Consider the following 21,131-nt stretch of genomic DNA (forward strand, 5'->3'; position numbering starts at 1 on the left):
AAGTTGGGGGTCCTCATGGTCTGGATGATGCATTATCATGTTTACTGTAATTACCTTGTCAATTCTTAATAAAAGAGCCATGTTTGCAGTTGTGCCACCCAGACATTTGAGAATATACATATCGCTGGAGAAAAGTTTTTTCAATTATCTCAACAACTTTAAAACTATTGATATCTATAAAATGTGTTTATGAAAGGTTTCAAACCTAAAATGATGCCATAGTTTGTTTGTTTTTTATGTTTTATTATTAAGACACCATTTTAAATAGTTTATGTCTGTCCTGTTCGTACAGTTGCACCACCTGACATTTTAGGGGTTTGAGATAGAAAATAAAGAAATAATATGTAGGCTATTATTTAAATGTACTAAAAATGAATTCAAACTAAATATGTTTTATAGAATAAAGTGATATATGTCATGAATGTATCAAATTATTTTCATAGGAAATGCACAAGGACACAAAAATTTGCACGTCATTTCATTGACCCAAACATATTTCATAAAAGGTAGATGTTAAAACCTCTAAGTTATGGGTAAATTGGTATTATTGATGCTAATTTTCATGATTTACATTAAAGTCATGCATTACATCTTATAGTCCTTTTATAAACGCATGTTCTTAAAATTCAGTCGTTTCATTTCTTTTGCCATAAATGAATAAAATTATTATATTTTCTGAATTTCCAGTGTTTAAATAGCCTACGGTAGGCCTATATGACAGAGCTGATCAATGTTTGTGTAGGCTACATCAAAATTTAGCCAACTATTAAACAGCAGTAGAAACACAAATGGAAAGAGATAAAACCACACTACAAACAGTTCGTTTTCTTTTTATTAGCTTTTACATGTGTTTGTTCTAGTTGTGAAAGTAGCTGTTCTTGTTTTCTCCCTGTATTCACCTGTGTGGGATAATAGGCCTGTTTTGAAGCATCAGTACTGGGTACAAAAACTTGGCTGTATTTCTAGAAACACATCGTACCTTAAATGACTACTTCTATGACCATTAAAACCAAGAGATAGGCCTACATAGTAACAGTTATCGTTAATTGTAGTTCATCTTTTTTGATGACAGGTCTATTGATGAACGCTTGGATCAACCAGAACAGGACCGTTGTGATGTGAATGTTGTCCTTGGTTTGTTTTGCATTGACAGTCCTCAATTATTTTTACAACTTTTATAATCTCTGTGTTGTCAACGCATTGCAGTTTCACAGTCTTGTGAGAGACGATGACCGGTGAGCAGACAGCGCAGTGAAAGGAAACTCCGTCTTCACCACTAGAGGGCGACGTGTCGCATTTTCCGAAACAGACATTGTTTTGGAGCTCCAACGTTTCACACTTTTCATGGAAGATCCTCTGTGAAATAGAAAATATCGTTTTGCAAATTGCTTAAAACATGTAAATCTACAAAATCACACATTATGTATACATCATAAAAATCCGTAAACTAACCCGTACCTGAGAGAAACTGAGCGCACGACACTTTTCTTGACGGACCTCGATGTTCCTAATTGGCAGGACGTATCTGAAGTCTGATTTTCCACGAAACATGAACTGGTTCCAGAATCCTTTCGCGTTTGTAGAGGATGAGCTGAGAGCTAAATTCACAGCTGGTTTGGAGATCATAGTACTGTCCTGCAAGCTTATACTCGAAGGTTGGTTTGTATTTTCTTGAGTTACATTTCCCAATCTCACCACCCTTCTCAAATGCTCAATCCTGCTGCCCCCCTTTGGATCGCCAAATGAAGTTTCACGAGATGCACTTGTGCGATGTGAGACAAACTTTTTAGCCAAACGTGTCTGAAAGAAAATTCCGAATACCTGCATCTGTAAGGTAAAAAGAAGAATTAAATGAGCGGAACGCATGATGTTCTCAATACAGAGGGTCGCAGAACATTAAGGTCAGTGCGAGCGGCGTTTGCTTTATCAGGTGTGAAACCAAATGGTATGACACCTTCACAGACATCAAAGACACAACATCTGAGGTACAAGGTAGACATGGTGATTCTTTCTTTCTTTCTTTCTTTCTTTCTTTCTTTCTTTCTTTCTTTCTTTCTTTCTTTCTTTCTTTCTTTCTTTCTTTCGTATTTTAAAGCAGACTACAATTTTAACAAAGCATTAATAAGAACAAACAGTGACATAAAATATAAATTAAATTAGCCTATATTTAAATATAAATTATTTCTGTAATGCAAAGCTTGATTTTCAGCATCATTATGCCGTCTTCAGTCTCACATGATCCTTCAGAAATCAATCTAAAATGCTGATTTCATAGACTGTAAAAAAAAAAAAAAAAAGGATACTCGGTTATTATCAGTGTTGGAAACAGATTGATGCAAGTCTTTTTTTTTCTTTTTTTTTGGAACCTGTGGTAGGCTACGTTTCTCGGGATTCATTGATGAATAAAAAGTTACACAGAGCAGAATTCGTTCAAAATATAAATCTTTTCTAAAAATATTAATCTTTACTTTCACTTTTTATCAATGTAACACATCCTTGCTGAATAAAAGTAGGCCTATTAATTTCTTAAAAAAAAAAAAAAAAAAAAAAAAAAAAAACATTTCAAAAACATTCCCCAAAACATTTGGACAGGATATTGTTACAAATGATTTCTATTTTAAATAAATGCTGTTCTTTTTTTTCTTTTTTTTTTCAAAGAATAAAAGAATCCTGAAGACAAGTATCACAGGTTATAAAAAATAAAAAGTGTAGCTTAAAAATAGTATTTATTATTTTAGCATCAAGAATCCCCCTCTCTGTTTTAATTCTGCTTCCTTCTTTTTTCAGTATGCAATTTTACTATGATATAGCCTATCTTGCATTATGTTCCTAATGTTCTTGTCAGCTTTACTTCAGAAGTCCTGATCTGTGTCCAGGTTGTAAGTGTAAAAGGCAGTGACAAAGCCATGGATGCTCTCAATTATTCCTTCACAGCATCACCAAAGAGATCAAAAGCTAATTTTAAATAACAGAACAATGACATACTCACCTATCCACATTATTATGTGTCAGAAGTAGACAGGTGATTGAAAAACATTTCTAATTGAATTGACATGGTGTGTTCAAAGTGAGATGTCACCTCAAGTGATAAAGGGAGTTACAAGGGCACATGAATAAAAAAAAAAAAAATGATGTGCATTAATAAATCATTTGTAATAAATACTGCAATATAAAAAGAAGAATTGTCCATTTTGATTTTATGGTGACTTTAATGATTTTATTACAATTCCTAAAGGGGAAATGGAACAGCAGTTTTAAAAAGTGATTTTTCAGTATTTACAACAGGATCTGCAATTTCAATGCGGTTTAAATAAAGGATTTTTGTTATAGGCCTACGAGACAACTTTTTGGCAAGCCAAACATGTCAGTCTCGAAGTAACATGAAATTTATGCCACGAAAACCACATTCTGTAAAATAAGTATAATGATCTACAAAAAGCATTTTGAACGTCTCTAGCACATTTTATAATTACCCAAAAATCAAACAGAGTTCACCCTTTATGCATGTTATCACGTCCGTCAAAAACTTAGGTTAGCGGTCGGTTGGAACATTAGAACTAAAAACATCGACATAACACACTCATGGGCATCAATCACTTCACTGAATACTTGGCGGCTAGGAAATAAATAATTATTACCTTACAATCCATCTGTTTTCAAATCCACATCATTTGAATATCACAACATCGATGTCTATCAAAAATAACGTGCAAAATACATGGTAGTATTTACAAGAAGCATCGGTCCAGTGAGTAAACGCATTCCCAGGAAAACCCACACCATTGGATGTTTTGAATGTGTCATCGCTTTCCAAGAACAGGGAGAAAATGGCAGTCGGAGCGGCTTCAACATGCTGTCTGTCAGAGACGATAACATGCATAATACATAACGCACACAAGTATAAATTTGTTCTTCACTCGCTGAAATTGAATCAGAATGATGAGTGAAATACTTCACACTGCATGCTAAAGAGAATGTGCGTCAATCCAATTGAAAAACTATTCCATGTTAGTGAACATCGTTCAATGTGTTGGTTTTGACACACATTTTTTATGCACACTACTCATTCTGATTCTGATATTACTGATTTGAATATTTTCAATAATTTTCTTGTCTTGTCTTATCTTTTTTTTTCATAATTTTGGCAATAGATGAACTGTTAAAAGAGGGATCTTGAGATGAGTCCCTGTAGTCATCCATTTTTAAGTGGTACTCACTGCAGAGTCAAATGACGACCAGCTCCTCCTCTCTAGAGCTTCAAAGGAGTGGGGATTAGTCCTGCTCCTCCTCTCTGGAGCTCCAATGGGGTGGGATTAGTCCAGCTCCTCCTCTCTAGAGCTCCAATGGGGTGGGGATTAGTCCAGCTCCTCCTCTCTGGAGCTCCAATGGGGTGGGATTAGTCCAGCTCCTCCTCTCTAGAGCTCCAATGGGGTGGGATTAGTCCAGCTCCTCCTCCCTGGAGCTCCAATGGAGTGGGGATTAGTCCAGCTCCTCCTCTCTGGAGCTCCAATGGAGTGGGGATTAGTCCAGCTCCTCCTCTCTAGAGCTCCAATGGGGTGGGATTAGTCCAGCTCCTCCTCTCTAGAGCTCCAATGGAGTGGGGATTAGTCCAGCTCCTCCTCTCTGGAGCTCCAATGGAGTGGGGATTAGTCCAGCTCCTCCTCTCTAGAGCTCCAATGGGGTGGGATTAGTCCAGATCCTCCTCTCTAGAGCTCCAATGTGTTGGGGATTAGTCCATCTCCTTCTCTCTAGAGCTCCAATGGAGTGGGGATTAGTCCAGCTCCTCCTCTCTAGAGCTCCAATGGGGTGGGATTAGTCCAGCTCCTTCTCTCTAGAGCTCCAATGGAGTGGGGATTAGTCCAGCTCCTCCTCTCTGAAGCTCCAATGGAGTGGGGATTAGTCCAGCTCCTCCTCTCTAGAGCTCCAATGGAGTGGGGATTAGTCCAGCTCCTCCTCTCTAGAGCTCCAATGGAGTGGGGATTAGTCCAGCTCCTCCTCTCTGAAGCTCCAATGGGGTGGGATTAGTCCAGCTCCTCCCCTCTAGAGTTCCAATGGAGTGGGGATTAGTCCAGCTCCTCCTCTCTAGAGCTCCAATGGGGTGGGATTAGTCCAGCTCCTTCCTCAAGAGCTCCAATGGGGTGGGATTAGTCCAGCTCCTCCTCTCTAGAGCTCCAGTGGGGTGGGATTAGTCCAGCTCCTCCTCTCTGGAGCTCCAATGGGGTGGGATTAGTCCAGATCCTCCTCTCTAGAGCTCCAGTGGGGTGGAATTAGTCCAGCTCCTCCTCTCTGGAGCTCCAATGGGGTGGGATTAGTCCAGCTCCTCCTCTCTGGAGCTCCAATGGGGTGGGATTAGTCCAGATCCTCCTCTGGAGCTCCAGTGGGGTGGGATTAGTCCAGCTCCTCCTCTCTAGAGCTCCAATGGGGTGGGATTAGTCCAGCTCCTTCTCTCTGGAGCTCCAATGGGGTGGGATTAGTCCAGATCCTCCTCTCTGGAGCTCCAGTGGGGTGGGATTAGTCCAGCTCCTCCTCTCTAGAGCTCCAATGGGGTGGGATTAGTCTAGCTCCTTCTCTCTAAAGCTCCAATGGAGTGGGGATTAGTCCAGCTCCTCCTCTCTGAAGCTCCAATGGAGTGGGGATTAGTCCAGCTCCTCCTCTCTAGAGCTCCAATGGAGTGGGGATTAGTCCAGCTCCTCCTCTCTGAAGCTCCAATGGGGTGGGATTAGTCCAGCTCCTCCCCTCTAGAGTTCCAATGGAGTGGGGATTAGTCCAGCTCCTCCTCTCTAGAGCTCCAATGGGGTGGGATTAGTCCAGCTCCTTCCTCTAGAGCTCCAATGGGGTGGGATTAGTCCAGCTCCTCCTCTCTAGAGCTCCAGTGGGGTGGGATTAGTCCAGCTCCTCCTCTCTGGAGCTCCAATGGGGTGGGATTAGTCCAGATCCTCCTCTCTAGAGCTCCAGTGGGGTGGGATTAGTACAGATCCTCCTCTCTGGAGCTCCAATGGGGTGGGATTAGTCCAGATCCTCCTCTCTGGAGCTCCAGTGGGGTGGGATTAGTCAAGCTCCTCCTCTCTAGAGCTCCAATGGGGTGGGATTAGTCCAGCTCCTTCTCTCTAGAGCTCCAATGGAGTGGGGATTAGTCCAGCTCCTCCTCTCTGAAGCTCCAATGGAGTGGGGATTAGTCCAGCTCCTCCTCTCTAGAGCTCCAATGGAGTGGGGATTAGTCCAGCTCCTCCTCTCTAGAGCTCCAATGGAGTGGGGATTAGTCCAGCTCCTCCTCTCTGAAGCTCCAATGGGGTGGGATTAGTCCAGCTCCTCCTCTCTAGAGTTCCAATGGAGTGGGGATTAGTCCAGCTCCTCCTCTCTAGAGCTCCAATGGAGTGGGGATTAGTCCAGCTCCTCCTCTCTGAAGCTCCAATGGGGTGGGATTAGTCCAGCTCCTCCTCTCTAGAGTTCCAATGGAGTGGGGATTAGTCCAGCTCCTCCTCTCTAGAGATCCAATGGGGTGGGATTAGTCTAGCTCCTCCTCTCTAGAGCTCCAATGGGGTGGGATTAGTCCAGATCGTCCTCTCTGGAGCGCCAATGGGGTGGGATTAGTCCAGATCCTCCTCTCTGGAGCTCCAGTGGGGTGGGATTAGTCCAGCTCCTCCTCTCTAGAGCTCCAATGGAGTAGGGATTAGTCCAGCTCCTCCTCTCTGAAGCTCCAATGGAGTGGGGATTAGTCCAGCTCCTCCTCTCTAGAGCTCCAATGGAGTGGGGATTAGTCCAGCTCCTCCTCTCTAGAGCTCCAATGGAGTGGGGATTAGTCCAGCTCCTCCTCTCTGAAGCTCCAATGGGGTGGGATTAGTCCAGCTCCTCCTCTCTAGAGTTCCAATGGAGTGGGGATTAGTCCAGCTCCTCCTCTCTAGAGCTCCAATGGGGTGGGGTTAGTCCAGCTCCTCCTCTCTAGAGCTCCAGTGGGGTGGGATTAGTCCAGCTCCTCCTCTCTGGAGCTCCAATGGGGTGGGATTAGTCCAGATCCTCCTCTCTAGAGCTCCAGTGGGGTGGGATTAGTCCAGCTCCTCCTCTCTGGAGCTCCAATGGGGTGGGATTAGTCCAGCTCAGGCACGTGCACACATAGACATCAAAGGGGGCTTGAGCACCTGCCCTTTTTATTCCTGGAGAGAAAGTGCCCTTTTTTCTGGGGTGCTTTTTTTCTATTTTTGAAAAATAATATATATTCCTGTTTGCGCACAGCTTCCCTGTCAAACAAATATATTTATTGAAGAATAGTATATCTAAATATCAGGTCCGTCCAAGTGATCTGAGGGCGCGCGCGCATCCTGGTGTGTGACGTGTACGCAGACTGGTGCATAGATATATACACTAGATGTCGCCTTGTCTACGGCAGATCATTGGAACGAATGTCTTTAAGGCGACATCTAGTGTATATATCTATGCACCAGTCTGCGTACACGTCACACACCAGGATGCGTGCGCGCCCTCAGATCACTTGGACGTGGCAGTGTTATAAGAGGTAAAAACGATATAAATACTATTCGTTTTCTCACACAAACCGCTCGTTTCGTGTCTTAGGCCATCAATGTGTACTTACGATGTGGAATTGTTTAATTTGGACGATGGGGAATTGTTTTAATTTGGACTCTGTGCATGCTCTTTGAGACCGTGACCATAGACCTGCATTATACGACTGACAGACAAGAACGGTTTGACCTAAAAAAATATCAAAATTTAAACTACTGCAGAAAAAAAGACACCTACATCGTGGATGCCCTTGAGGTAAGCTAAAACATACCAAAATTTAATTTCAAAGTGAACTATCCCTTTAACTAGTTGACGCCTAATTTGCATACAGAACGTCCCCAGTTAATGACTTACATCAAGAGTCTTTCCCCCTGAAATTTAGAAATCTAAATTGGTGAATTTAGAAGAAATCTACAGATGCAAACAGATGGAGGATACACTCTAAAAAATGTAGTAAATCTGAGTAACTGCATCTGGTACATTAATACATAAAACTGAGTAGAAATAAGTTAACATTAAACATTAAAAATAACAATATTTATAAACTTTTTATTTATGAGTAATTTAACTTTTTTTATTTCCTCTAAACCTTTATAAAATAGTATTCCATACAACCACATACATGACATTGGCTTTTATTGAATTTTTACTCAATTATTTTGGTAAGTTTAATTCAAACAATTAAGTAAGATTTTCAGAGATTTTATTAAGTTAATAAAGTTAAATATTTCTGTAATATTTACTAAGCCACAGAATATTTTTTAGAGTGTAGTAGGTTTAAAACAAACTCCATCTAAATGTGGATTTTGAAGGTTTTATTTGATGATGATGATACAGTCCTCCCTCAAATGTGAAACTAAGTCCATGTCAGTCACCATCAGTTATTGTGTATGTGTGTGTGTGTGTGTGTGTACATGCATAAACATCTACAGGGACATGGACCTTCAGAAGGTTGCCCGCTGTAAGGGAGGAAGGAGAGACAACCAGGGAATGGAAGTAACAGATTTTATTTTGAAGTAGAAGACCTTTTTTTTGTAAAAATTTTATTAAATTGCTGTATTTTTGTATTTTGTCAATCATTTTTGCAGTGATTTTTTTCAGTAAAGTTAACAAAATAGCAGCAACAGCCCTCTTCAGTTTAGAGTGAATATTTGTGTTGATTTTAAAGTGTTATGTATTCTGATAACACCAAAATAATTAAAATGATGTAGTGCCTTGTGCAAAAATAAACAAATTATTAGTAAAACACGCCTCTCTGCTTGATGCAGTTATTTAGGTTATTCTAAATATATACTTGAAACTAGTAGCATAGAAAATGTTTTCAAAACATGCACATTGTGGAATGGTTTCCTTTGCTGCTCTATAAACCTAGTGAATACTGAGACCATGGTTTCTGTGTGAACTGATTATTTTGTAGACATCTTTTGAAAATGATGTCTCTGGAGCTCCAATGGGGTGGGATTAGTCCAGATCCTCCTCTCTAGAGCTCCAGTGGGGTGGAATTAGTCCAGCTCCTCCTCTCTGGAGCTCCAATGGGGTGGGATTAGTCCAGCTCGTCCTCTCTGGAGCTCCAATGGGGTGGGATTAGTCCAGATCCTCCTCTCTGGAGCTCCAGTGGGGTGGGATTAGTCCAGCTCCTCCTCTATGGAGCTCCAATGGTGTAGAGGGGTAGAGTTGTGGGTAGGGCTAGGGTGTGGTTGGATATTCTTGCTCCACCCATTAGGCCCAAATTACATGTAAGCTCCACCCATTTGCTCTGCAGTGAGCAGCTTCTCTCCAATTTGACTCACGTGCTGATATAATATATCTTATAAACTTGACAGGTGATTTTTATTAAATGTAGTTTGATCACTTCTCAGTTGTTTATAAGATTAAAGCAATTATCAAACTTGGATAAAATGTTGTTAATTTTCCAACGAAAGATGATAAATCTGTACATTTGTACATTTAGCAGATTTTGATTCATAACTAACATTAACTTATTTTTTTATCTTTAGTAAAGTCACACAATGAACTCATACAGTTTGCCTATTCTGAGTGCTGTCAGCCCGTTCTCATGAGACAGCATTTGTCAGTCCTAATGTTAGAAATGTTTAAAACGTAGATGAAAATCAGAGTCTTAAAATCTCTAAAACTAAAAATCTGCACTTGTCTGACTGGTCGGATAGGCAGCCAGGTGCGTGTGTTGAATAACTTAACTGTGTGTCTGCCTGTTGGTATGCGGACACACCTGTTTCCAGGAGGTCTCCACTCCATAACTGAAGGTGTATTATACACCACTTACGGAGCGGAAGAGAACCAAGGCAAAAAAACTAAAACATTCGGGAAAAGACACGGACGGAAAAGAGGTTAGTTTTTTAAGGAGTATCTACGTCTGTGAATTTGTGATTATATTTTCATATACTCATCTGTGTCTGTATGTAAAGTTTTCGCAAGGTTGGGTTCTACCTTATATATCCTTCCTGTCTGAATGTCTAAAAGACGACATGCAATTGACTGACATCATGTGATTTCAATTACTTTGTAAACACAGCAGATTTATATTATTTATTTTATTTTATTTTATAATTTTTTTGTTTACATGCTCTTAATGAGGTACATTTGTCAGAAGCAGCCCTACAGTGTTATAGAGCATAGGGAGTTTCATGAAGCATGTAATTGGCTGCTAATTTGCATTTAAGATAAACTCATATGTGATGGTGTTCAAAGAGCACATCAGAATATTTTCTTGGTCTTGGGTTTTGTGACAGTATGTTTTATTCGATCGTTTGTACATTATGTAATGGTAAGTTGGCTGCTCCTATCAGCTTTGTTGTATGTGTGTAGCTGGTCTGACTTCATTCCAACATTTCAGTTAGCAAAAGTTTATAATAACGGAAAATTGTTTTAAAAAACATTGTTTTTGACAGGTAAACATTCACTTTAAAGGAATCTGTTCAAGTTTTGAGAATTCATATACACTGATTTCTGAAGGATCGGGATTTTTCTATGTATAAATGATAACCTTGTAAAACAAACATCTTTATTGTAGTTATTTATGTAACAGTGGTGTACGTGTTTAGGTGTGTCTGCGTGTTTTGGGGTTTTTCAATCAGTCTGTATGCTTTCAGATATACAATGTCATTTCCTGGTGAATTCCTGTCAGAGGAGCAGTTTACCTGTTCCATTTGCCTAGACGTCTTCACCAATCCTGTCTCCACACCCTGCGGCCACAGCTTCTGCTCATCATGTATCACTTCCTACTGGGAGGGCCAGGGAAAAAGCTGCTTCTGTCCCTTGTGCAAGGAAAGCTTCCGCAAGCGCCCTGAGCTCCACATCAATCACACGCTCAGGGAGATCACAGAGCAGTTTAAGCGGATGGCGGAGACCATGATGAGCGCGCCCAGAAGTGCACCTGCAGATTTACCCACCAACCCATTCTCTGCAGCGAAGCCTGGAGGGCAGCTCAGACTGGTAGAGCTACCCAGTGGGCTACTGCCAGAGATGAAGAGCCGCTTCCAAAGAACATCATCCAGAGAGCCTTTGGCATCCCCTGATGCTCATTCTCTCCCTCCGGCCAAGACACCAAAAAGAAACTTTAGTGGAGCAGGTTCCAATGGGCCACAGTGTCCCAGACATGGCTATGGTTTGGAGCTGTTCTGCAAGACTGATCAGACATGTGTATGCATTATATGCGCAGAGAGGGAACATAACGGGCATTCTGTGATGGAGGCCAAGAGAGAGATGAATATTAAGAAGGTTGGTGTGGAGAATGTAATATTGAGGTAGGGCTCAGCCTCAGTGTCAATGTGTCCATTTGATCATTTTGTATCTCTCCTCAGTCCCAGCTGCGTATTTTGGAGGTGGAGCTACAAGGATTGATCTCAGTCAGAGAGAAGAAGATAGAAGAGATCCAAACATCACTTGCAGAAATTCAAGTGTGTGCATCTTTGTCATATAGTGTTTTAAAGGAATAGTTCACCCAAAAATGAAAATTGTGTCATTATTCACTCACCTTCATGTTGTTTCAAACACATATGCTGTTTTTATCCTATGTAATAGGATACAAAAGGAGAATTTTTGAAGAATCTTCACATGACCTTGTTGTGATGACCTCTGTTACAGTCAGGATGAAACGGAAGTTGCTATTGTCATATCTTTCCTATTGTGATGTTTATCCAGGTGAAACGGCTTCTCAAACAAGAAAAAAATGTAGGACGGGACTTGATTTTTTTCATCTTGAATTGATTGGTTCGTTGAATGGTTGGAATTTACTATTCCTGTGATGTCATGTGAGTGACAGGTTGTCCTGCCCTCTGACCAGTAAATACGTTATCAGAGAAGAGATTAAAGATTATGAGGGCACATGAATTTTAAAATAGAGTAATGATATGCACAGATAAATCATTTATAATAAACACTTACATTTTCCATAAAAAATCATTCTTTTTGATTTCATGGTGATTTTAAGCCCTACACTCATGGTACAAAAGTTGTCACTGGGGTGGTGCCCTTTTAAAAGTTATTTATTGACTGATTTTCACCCACGAAAATGTGCTGAACAAAAGTAAATGTGATAGCCTTCTGAAGCCACGCAAGCTTTGTGATAGGAACAGACCAAAAATTAAGTTGTTTATTTACTGTTTGGTTTTAATGACTTTTTTGCACAAACCAATCTGTATTGTTCCAAAGACCAAAATCCTTTTTTTTTTTTTTTTTTTGTCACTGGAGCTTAACTGTCATGGTCACCATTAACTGTTGCTGTGTGAAAAACATGTATGTGAATATTCTTCAAAATATCAAATTTTTGTTCCACAGAAAAAAGTCATATGGGTTTAAAGGATAAGAGGGTGAGTAAATGATGATAGAATTTTTCATATTTGGGTGAACTATGCCTTTAAATATTTTATTTATACTTAAGCATTTCCTTACTCTCATAATTGTCTTTCTTTACATTCTTATCTGGTTTTCTGCTACATTATTTTCTCATCTCATTTACTTGCTATAAGGTGAATGCAAATCAAGAGAAAGTAGGAACAGTGAGTATGTTTGCTGAGTTGATGAAAGCTGTCGAGAAGTCCCAGGCTGAACTTCTGGAGGTGGTGGAGATGGGACAGCGGGCTGCCGAACTTCGCTCTCAGGCCTTCATACGTGAGCTGCAGACGGAGATCTCAGAACTTAAACAAAGATGCAGCAACCTCAACCAGCTAACCCAATCCCAAGATCCTCTTACCTTCTTCAAGGTCTCATTTAAATCCAGACTTTAATGGTTTAGTTAATGAAAGTCAAGAAATTGTCCTATATATTCACCCTTTATTTAAAGCTTAAATAACTTAACACGTCAAGTCAATTGTGTTGTTCGTTTTGTATTTTATATCGCAATATGTAACCAGTATTTTATTTATTGCTGTTTCTTCTCAGACATATCCAGCCTATAGTAGTTTACCTGTGACAAAGAGCTGGGAAGAAGTGGTCTTGACCCCTGACCCCACTGCAGGGGCAGTGCTGAGGAATGTCACTCGGATGGTGGAGGAGGCTCAGGAAAGCCTCAGGAGACTGTCAGCGATCTGTAAGAGAAAGTTCCTTCCTGAAATGCTCTTTAACATGTACATCAAATACATCATACCGTATGCACACTTACGTATTTCACTTTGCATATGGTTCATGTGAATAAAATGAGGACATCTTCTTTGATTCAATAGATCTTCAGATGCTTCCCCTCACCAAACATTATTTGTTTAAAACCATTGAAATATTAAGAGCATTTTTTTTCTTTGCATGCACATATCACTGTTTTCAGTCATGTTCATGGTATGTATTGTTGTACTTTCAGGTTTGCACACTTCCACGGAAAACTCACCGGAAATATATCAACAAAGTATTTTTTTTTTTTCACTTTTTTGATAAGTTTTTCCTCATCCACTCCAATTTCAGCAAAATCATAAAAAAGTTGTAATGTCAATACCGAGAACTAAATTTTCTACATTATAGTCCATTTTTCAAAGCCAGGGTCAATATCTACATCTAATCTAGTGTATACTTTAAACTAGAAACATTATATACTACGAATATTGTTGGATCTTATGACAAATTATTTGTAGGTAAAAGTGTCTGCAAAAGGAAAAATTTATGTGTTAATGCAGGACATCCTCCCTAAGAGTATCATACAATTTTAAAGGTTTTAAAGGATTAGTTCACTCCAGAATAAAAATTTTCTGATAATTTACTCACGCCCATGTCATCCAAGATATTCATGTCTTTCTTTCTTCGGTCGAAAAGAAATGAAGGTTTTTGAGGAAAACATTGCAGGATTTTTCTCCATATAGTGGACTTCAATGGGGACCAACGAGTTGAAGGTCCAAATATCAGTTTCAATGCAGCTATAAAGGGCCTATATGCGTTTTTCTGAAATTTAAACTCACGACTGACACCTGTGGCCAAAAAACAGAACTGCTCTTCCTTTCTGCTCGCTCTGGCAGCGCGCTTAACGTGCACACTTCACAAGTCATCTGCTGCAAGGAGGCCAACATTATGTTTACTGAGGTTAGAACAGTCAAATACATATATTGTTTGAGATACGTGTTCTCTTATCATCCATTGCACTGCTTGCGAGTGTAGGCTACTTGCTGACTAGCGATGGTGGCAGAGTGATCTGAAACGTTTAACATGAACACGCTTGACGTCACATCCGCAGACAGCGCGGGAAAAATCGACCCGACAGAAAATAGGAAAAATAGGATACAGGCTTATAGGTGCACCCACTGTGAGCAGACAAGGTGTCAGTATGCTCATCAGGAGATGTTTGAGTCATAAATGGTAAAATAAAAAGGCTATTGCTACGTTTAATATGGGGAAAAAGTTGCATATAGCCGCTTTAAAGTGCTCTACATGATCCCAGCCGAGGAATAAGGGAAAAGTTTACATTTATATTCAATTAATATACTTTTTAACCACAAACGCTCGTCTTGCACTAGCTATGTGATGCGCGTCCATGATTTCACGCATTACGTAATCAAGTTGGAAAGGTTATGTGTGACGTAGGCAGAAGTACTGACCCAGTGTTTAAAAGTGTGTACTTGCGTTTGACTTGACCTTCGCATGTTCGCTTTGTAAACATAGACAGTATAAGAAATGGACACAGCGACCCCATTGGATTCAACGGAGAAAAGTGAAGTCAATTAGAAGCACTCACTTCCTGATGGCTGACTGTACTGCGCAGACTCAAACTGAGCTTGACGACGTGAGCAACCCGTCTGTCTTCTAGTAGCTGTGCCAAGAGAAATCTGAATCATTCCCTTCTGAAACTTGCAGAGACGGAGAAAGTGAGTAGGAGGTGTCCATGAGCTAGGAGCAGGAGAAACTTTTGCTAAGTATTCTGATTAATTATTTTGTAATTTTGCTTCCACGTCCCCCCGATTGCCCGCGAGCTTCTCCTCCCGTCCATACTGTAATTTCTCTACTGTGCGACAGAGAGTCGCGTGGTTATGTATGGCGTCATTTTTTTAGTCAAATGTTATGAGCGTGTAAGACATGCTCACGAGCACATTATGTTATTTCACACGCGCAAAAATGAACCTTCAGCTGGCATGATAAAAGTACTCGCGCACAAATTCAACAACCGAGAGGTGTACAGGTAGCTGCGAGCGAGCGCCTGGCATACTCTCATGCTTGTACAGTGGAATCCTGCTCGCGCGCAGCGGCTTCTGCTCGCGGAGTGCTGTTTTGCTCGCGCAGTGGATTTCTGCTCGCTCAGCTGATTTCTGCTCCCTCGAGTCTACACGACTTTTGACAATTTGGGGGCGGAAACCAAGGAGGGCACTGACCCTCTTATGATTGGTCACTTTCATCATGGAAAATCTTGGGAAATCCTAACCCCGCCCACCTTCTGACGCAGCGCGAGTCACTCAGCTCGCTCTGCTACTCCGGTTATCTCTGTATATTTTAGGCAATGAAATATGTGATAAAACACCTTACTAACTATTTTCGTTTTCATTTAAAGAAATCTTAAACCACACATAGCCACACAAATGTGGTTCAGGCAACGCGTATTGATTATATTCACAGTGTGTTTGACTGAATTGTTTGCTTTATTTGTATAGCTTCTTATACCTTTTACTTATACTTTTATAATGGCTAATATTGATAAAACTGAAATTTAACAAGAGACTGGGTTGAGTTTTGTCATTTTAAATTGTAATAATTGTATTTAAATATTTTAAAACTGTAATGTTGTTTACTGCAAAATCTGTTGTTTAGTACAAATGCACATATTGCCTGGGCCATATTAAAATGTTTAATGTTTTTATATTATATTTAAAACAAAAAGAGGCAGGTTTGTGTTTTATATTTTGTTTTGTTTTTATAAATAGGCAATGTGCAGTGAATATAATCAATATGCGTTGCATGAACCACATTTGTGTGGCTATCATGTTTAAGATTTCTTTAAATGAAAACGAAAATAGTTAGGTGTTTTATCACATATTTCGTTGTCTAAAATATACAGAGATAACCGGAGTAGCAGAGCGAGCTGAGTGACTCGCGCTGCGTCAGAAGGTGGGCGGGGTTAGGATTTTCCCAAGATTTTCCATGATGAAAGTGACCAATCATAAGAGGGTCAGTGCCCTCCTTGGTTTCCGCCCCCAAATTGTCAAAAGTCATGTAGACTCGAGCGAGCAGAAATCAGCTGAGCGAGCAGAAATCCACTGCGCGAGCAAAACAGCACTCCGCGAGCAGAAGCCCGCTGCGCGCGAGCCGGATTCCACTGTACAAGCAGAGTTAACCTATGAGAGTATGCCAGGCGCTCGCTCGCAGCTACCTGTACACCTCTCGGTTGTTGAATTTGTGCGCGAGTACTTTTATCATGCCAGCTGAAGGTTCATTTTTGCGCGTGTGAAATAACATGTGACTAAAAAATGACGCCATATAGTTATGACGCAATCGTTAGCCTATTTTTACAAAAACTGCTTCTACGGAGGCCATAACATAAGATACAAGGTAATGGAGCCTTTTATACATTTTCGTGTTTCTTTAGAAATAAATAATGGACAAATGGGAGTCTTTAAACGCCTCAGATGTAAAGTTATTCACTGTCAAAGTGACGCCAAAATGAATGGGAGTCAATGGAATGCTAACAGCAGGTGATGGTCTGCTAATCAGTGTCGGCACCCGGGGAAGCTTCAATGTTTTCTGAAACATTGGCCCACTGTTTGTAACCACTGGGTCGGTACTTCCACCTATGTCACGCGTGAGTCGCCTGACCTTTCCAATGTGATTACGTAACGTGTGGCGAATCACAGTTAGTGCAAGATGAGCCTTTGTGGTTAAAAAGCATATCATTATTTAATTATTTTAGAAAATGACCAATCGTTTCGCTTGATAAGACCCTTATTCCTCGGCTGGGTTCGTGTAGAGCCCTTTGAAGCTGTAAAATGGACCTTCAACCCATTGGTCCCCGTTGAAGTCCACTATATGGAGAAAAATCCTGCAATGTTTTCCTCAAAAACCTTAATTTCTTTTGGACTGAAGAAAGAAAGATATGGCGTCATTTTTAAGTCAAATGTCATGAGCGTGTAAGACATGCTCACGAGCACATTATGTTATTTCACGCGCGCAAAAATGAACCTTCAGCTGGCATGATAAAAGTACTCGCGCACAAATTCAACAACCGAGAGGTGTACAGGTAGCTGCGAGCGAGCGCCTGGCATACTCTCATGCTTGTACAGTGGAATCCTGCTCGCGCGCAGTGGATTTCTGCTCGCGGAGTGCTGTTTTGCTCGCGCAGTGGATTTCTGCTCGCTCAGCTGATTTCTGCTCGCTCGAGTCTACACGACTTTTGACAATTTGGGGGCGGAAACCAAGGAGGGCACTGACCCTCTTATGATTGGTCACTTTCATCATAGAAAATCTTGGGAAATCCTAACCCCGCCCACCTTCAGACGCAGCGCGCGTCACTCAGCTCGCTCTGCTACTCCGGCTATCTCTGTATATTTTAGACAACGAAATATGTGATAAAACACCATACTAACTATTTTCGTTTTCATTTAAAGAAATCTTAAACATGATAGCCACACAAATGTGGTTCAGGCAACGCGTATTGATTATATTCACTGCACATAACGTTTGCCTATTAAAAACAAAACTAAATATAAAACACAAACCTGCCTCTTTTCGTTTTAAATATAATATAAAAACATTAAACATTTTAATATGGTCCAGGCAATATGTGCATTTGTACTAAACAACAGATTTTGCAGTAAACAACATTACAGTTTTTAAATTTTTAAATACAATTATTACAATTTAAAATGACAAAACTCAACCCAGTCTCTTTTTGTTAAATTTCAGTTTTATCAATATTAGCCATGATAAAAGTATAAGTAAAAGGTATAAGAAGCTATAAGCTACAAATAAAGCAAACAATTCAGTCAAACATACAAAGTCAGCGCTCTTGTCTAACCATACAACGATGACCGGGCGCTCGGCACTCATGTACCCCGCCTGGAACAGCCTTTCCTCGGTTATAGTCTTTCTGACGTTCGCCGCTTTCGCTGGCGTCTCTGTAGTGGTTAAACATGAGATATAATTCGTCTTGTGTATATCTAACGGGCGATTTTTGGTCTCGTGAATCTATAATTTATTCCCTGGCCATTGTGGCCAATCGTTTTGGCTGAGGGGAAGTTTCATAACTTTATAAGCTATTTAACTTTACCGTTGTATGGTTTTACTAGAGCGCTGACTTTGTGTGTTTGACTGAATTGTTTGCTTTATTTGTATAGCTTCTTATACCTTTTACTTATACTTTTATAATGGCTAATATTGATAAAACTGAAATTTAACAAAAAGAGACTGGGTTGAGTTTTGTCATTTTAAATTGTAATAATTGTATTTAAAAATTTAAAAACTGTAATGTTGTTTACTGCAAAATCTGTTGTTTAGTACAAATGCACATATTGCCTGGACCATATTAAAATGTTTAATGTTTTTATATTATATTTAAAACGAAAAGAGGCAGGTTTGTGTTTTATATTTAGTTTTGTTTTTAATAGGCAAACGTTATGTGCAGTGAATATAATCAATACGCGTTGCATGAACCACATGTGTGTGGCTATCATGTTTAAGATTTCTTTAAATGAAAACGAAAATAGTTAGTAAGGTGTTTTATCACATATTTCGTTGTCTAAAATATACAGAGATAGCCGGAGTAGCAGAGCGAGCTGAGTGACGCGCGCTGCGTCAGAAGGTGGGCGGGGTTAGGATTTCCCAAGATTTTCCATGATGAAAGTGACCAATCATAAGAGGGTCAGTGCCCTCCTTGGTTTCCGCCCCCAAATTGTCAAAAGTCGTGTAGACTCGAGCGAGCAGAAATCAGCTGAGCGAGCAGAAATCCACTGCGCGAGCAAAACAGCACTCCGCGAGCAGAAATCCACTGCGCGCGAGCAGGATTCCACTGTACAAGCATGAGAGTATGCCAGGCGCTCGCTCGCAGCTACCTGTACACCTCTCGGTTGTTGAATTTGTGCGCGAGTACTTTTATCATGCCAGCTGAAGGTTCATTTTTGCGCGCGTGAAATAACATAATGTGCTCGTGAGCATGTCTTACACGCTCATGACATTTGACTTAAAAATGACGCCATAGAAAGACATGAACATCTTGGATGACATGGGCGTGAGTAAATTATCAGGAATTTTTAATTCTGGAGTGAACTAATCCTTTAACTTATCATACCTTCACATAAAACACTGCTTTTGGAGAATCAGAATCAGAGGAAATCTTACTTCTTACTTGTTAGTATAATCAATGTTGAAGATAGTTATTGCTGCTTAATATTTTTGCGGAAAGCGTGATATTTTTTCCAGGATTCTTTGATAAATTGAACGTTCAAAAGAACTACATATATATTTAAAATACTTTTTTTAATAGTAGTTTCTTTTGAAAATATTAAGCAGCACATTGATAATAATAAGAAATGTTTCTTAAGCAGCAAATCATCATATTAGAATGATTTCTGAAGGATCATGTGACACTGAAGACTGGATGATGCTGAAAATTCAGCTTTGCATCACAGGAATTAATTACATTTTAAAATATATTCAAATAGAAACAGTTATTTTAAATTGTAATAAATAACATCAAATAAATTAAGTCTTGGAGAATATAAAAGACTTCAAAACTATTAAAAATTCTTATTATTCCAAACTTTAGTAGTGTATTAGGGTGGCTCTGTAGTAAGTCTTGTACAAAGCCTCTTAATTCTGAACGGTTTTATTTTAAAATTAATATTTTTCTTCTGCTTTTCTCTAACTAGAAGTGTGGAGAATGCCGGAATATGCAAGTATGAGATCATTTTTATTCTCTGCACACCATAAGATACTCTAAATATTTATGTCCCCACTTTCATTTGTATTCCTGCAATCGCTGTGTTTTCAACTCTTCTGTTTCTCTGCTCAGTGGACGTGACCTTAGATCGAGACACAGCCCATCCACGTCTGATCATCTCTGAGGATGGTAAACAGGTGTGCTGCAGTGACCGCTACCAGATGGTGCCAGACACACTCGAACGGTTTGACCGTGTGGTGTGTGTACTTGGCCGTCAAGGTATCAGCTCTGGCTGCCAATACTGGGAGGTCTTGGTGGGTGAGAAGACGGACTGGGATTTGGGCATTGCCAGCCGCTCTATCAACAGGAAAGGAAAAATAGCCGCAAACCCAGCTAATGGATTTTGGTTCCTAAGTCTACGTGACAAGAATGAATATGTCTTTCGCACAGAACCACCAACGCCTATAAACATAAACCCACAACCGCAGAGTGTCGGCGTGTTTGTGGACTATGAGAAAGGTCAATTGTCCTTTTATAATGCAGAGACAAAGTCACTGATATTTGCCCTCACAGACTCCTTTACAGAGACTATATATCCTTTCTTCAGCCCATGCACCAACAAATCTGGCAAAAATGAGGCACCCCTTATCATATGGCCTGCCTATCCAGCTGACCCAAGCTGGCTGACTGAAAAATGAAAGAATAGTGGGATAGAAAAAAAAAATATATATTTCACAGGTTATTTACTTATTTACTTTAGTTATATAATTCCAATCCTAATTATAAAAAATATTATGTTTTTAATTTTCAATCCATGTTTGCATATGGCTTAATTGCTTTATATATATATATATATATTTAACAAACCATTAAACAGTTCATCTTATGTACCTAGTACGATTGCCAAGGCTTAAAATTTAAATTTTATTTGACACTTAATATAACATTGGTTGGTGATGTTATATGGAGTTATGACTGCAAAATAACCTTTCTTTTAGTTTGTATTTAACCAAGCATAAAAATGTATAATGTTCAAATATGTATTTTTTACGTTATAATAAAACAAAAATAAATGTGAATCTGTATACAGTATAGGTGGCTGCATCTCTCTTGTATTTTTGGGTTGCCTTTATGTACAGTACTGTATGCAAGGCAAGGGCTTTATGTTACACAATAATTTCTAATAATAATAATAATAATAAACAATAATTTTGCCTTTCATCAACGATTCACTATTCTTTTTTGTAAAAAACAACGTCATGTTTTATTTAAAAGCAACTTCTCTGTTGGCTTAGCCTGTATCTTGATATCTTGCATT

At 39.7% G+C, this 21,131-nt stretch overlaps 1 protein-coding gene across 1 annotated transcript; it reads left to right on the forward strand.

Annotated features, from left to right (window-relative positions):
* The first annotated feature begins 9,777 nt into the window (after positions 1 to 9,777).
* btr01 (bloodthirsty-related gene family, member 1) lies at positions 9,778 to 20,638 on the forward strand. Its single transcript, XM_081362231.1, has 8 exons — positions 9,778 to 9,866; positions 10,629 to 11,256; positions 11,340 to 11,435; positions 12,507 to 12,740; positions 12,919 to 13,066; positions 13,331 to 13,375; positions 19,803 to 19,829; positions 19,946 to 20,638. The coding sequence occupies exons 2-8, from the start codon at positions 10,636 to 10,638 to the stop codon at positions 20,509 to 20,511; spliced, it is 1,737 nt and encodes a 578-aa protein (XP_081218357.1). The 5' UTR covers positions 9,778 to 9,866; positions 10,629 to 10,635; the 3' UTR covers positions 20,512 to 20,638.
* Positions 20,639 to 21,131: the final 493 nt, after the last annotated feature.

This window comes from Scardinius erythrophthalmus (assembly GCF_964197995.2).
Source record: "Scardinius erythrophthalmus genome assembly, chromosome: 3".
NCBI lineage: Eukaryota > Metazoa > Chordata > Actinopteri > Cypriniformes > Leuciscidae > Scardinius > Scardinius erythrophthalmus.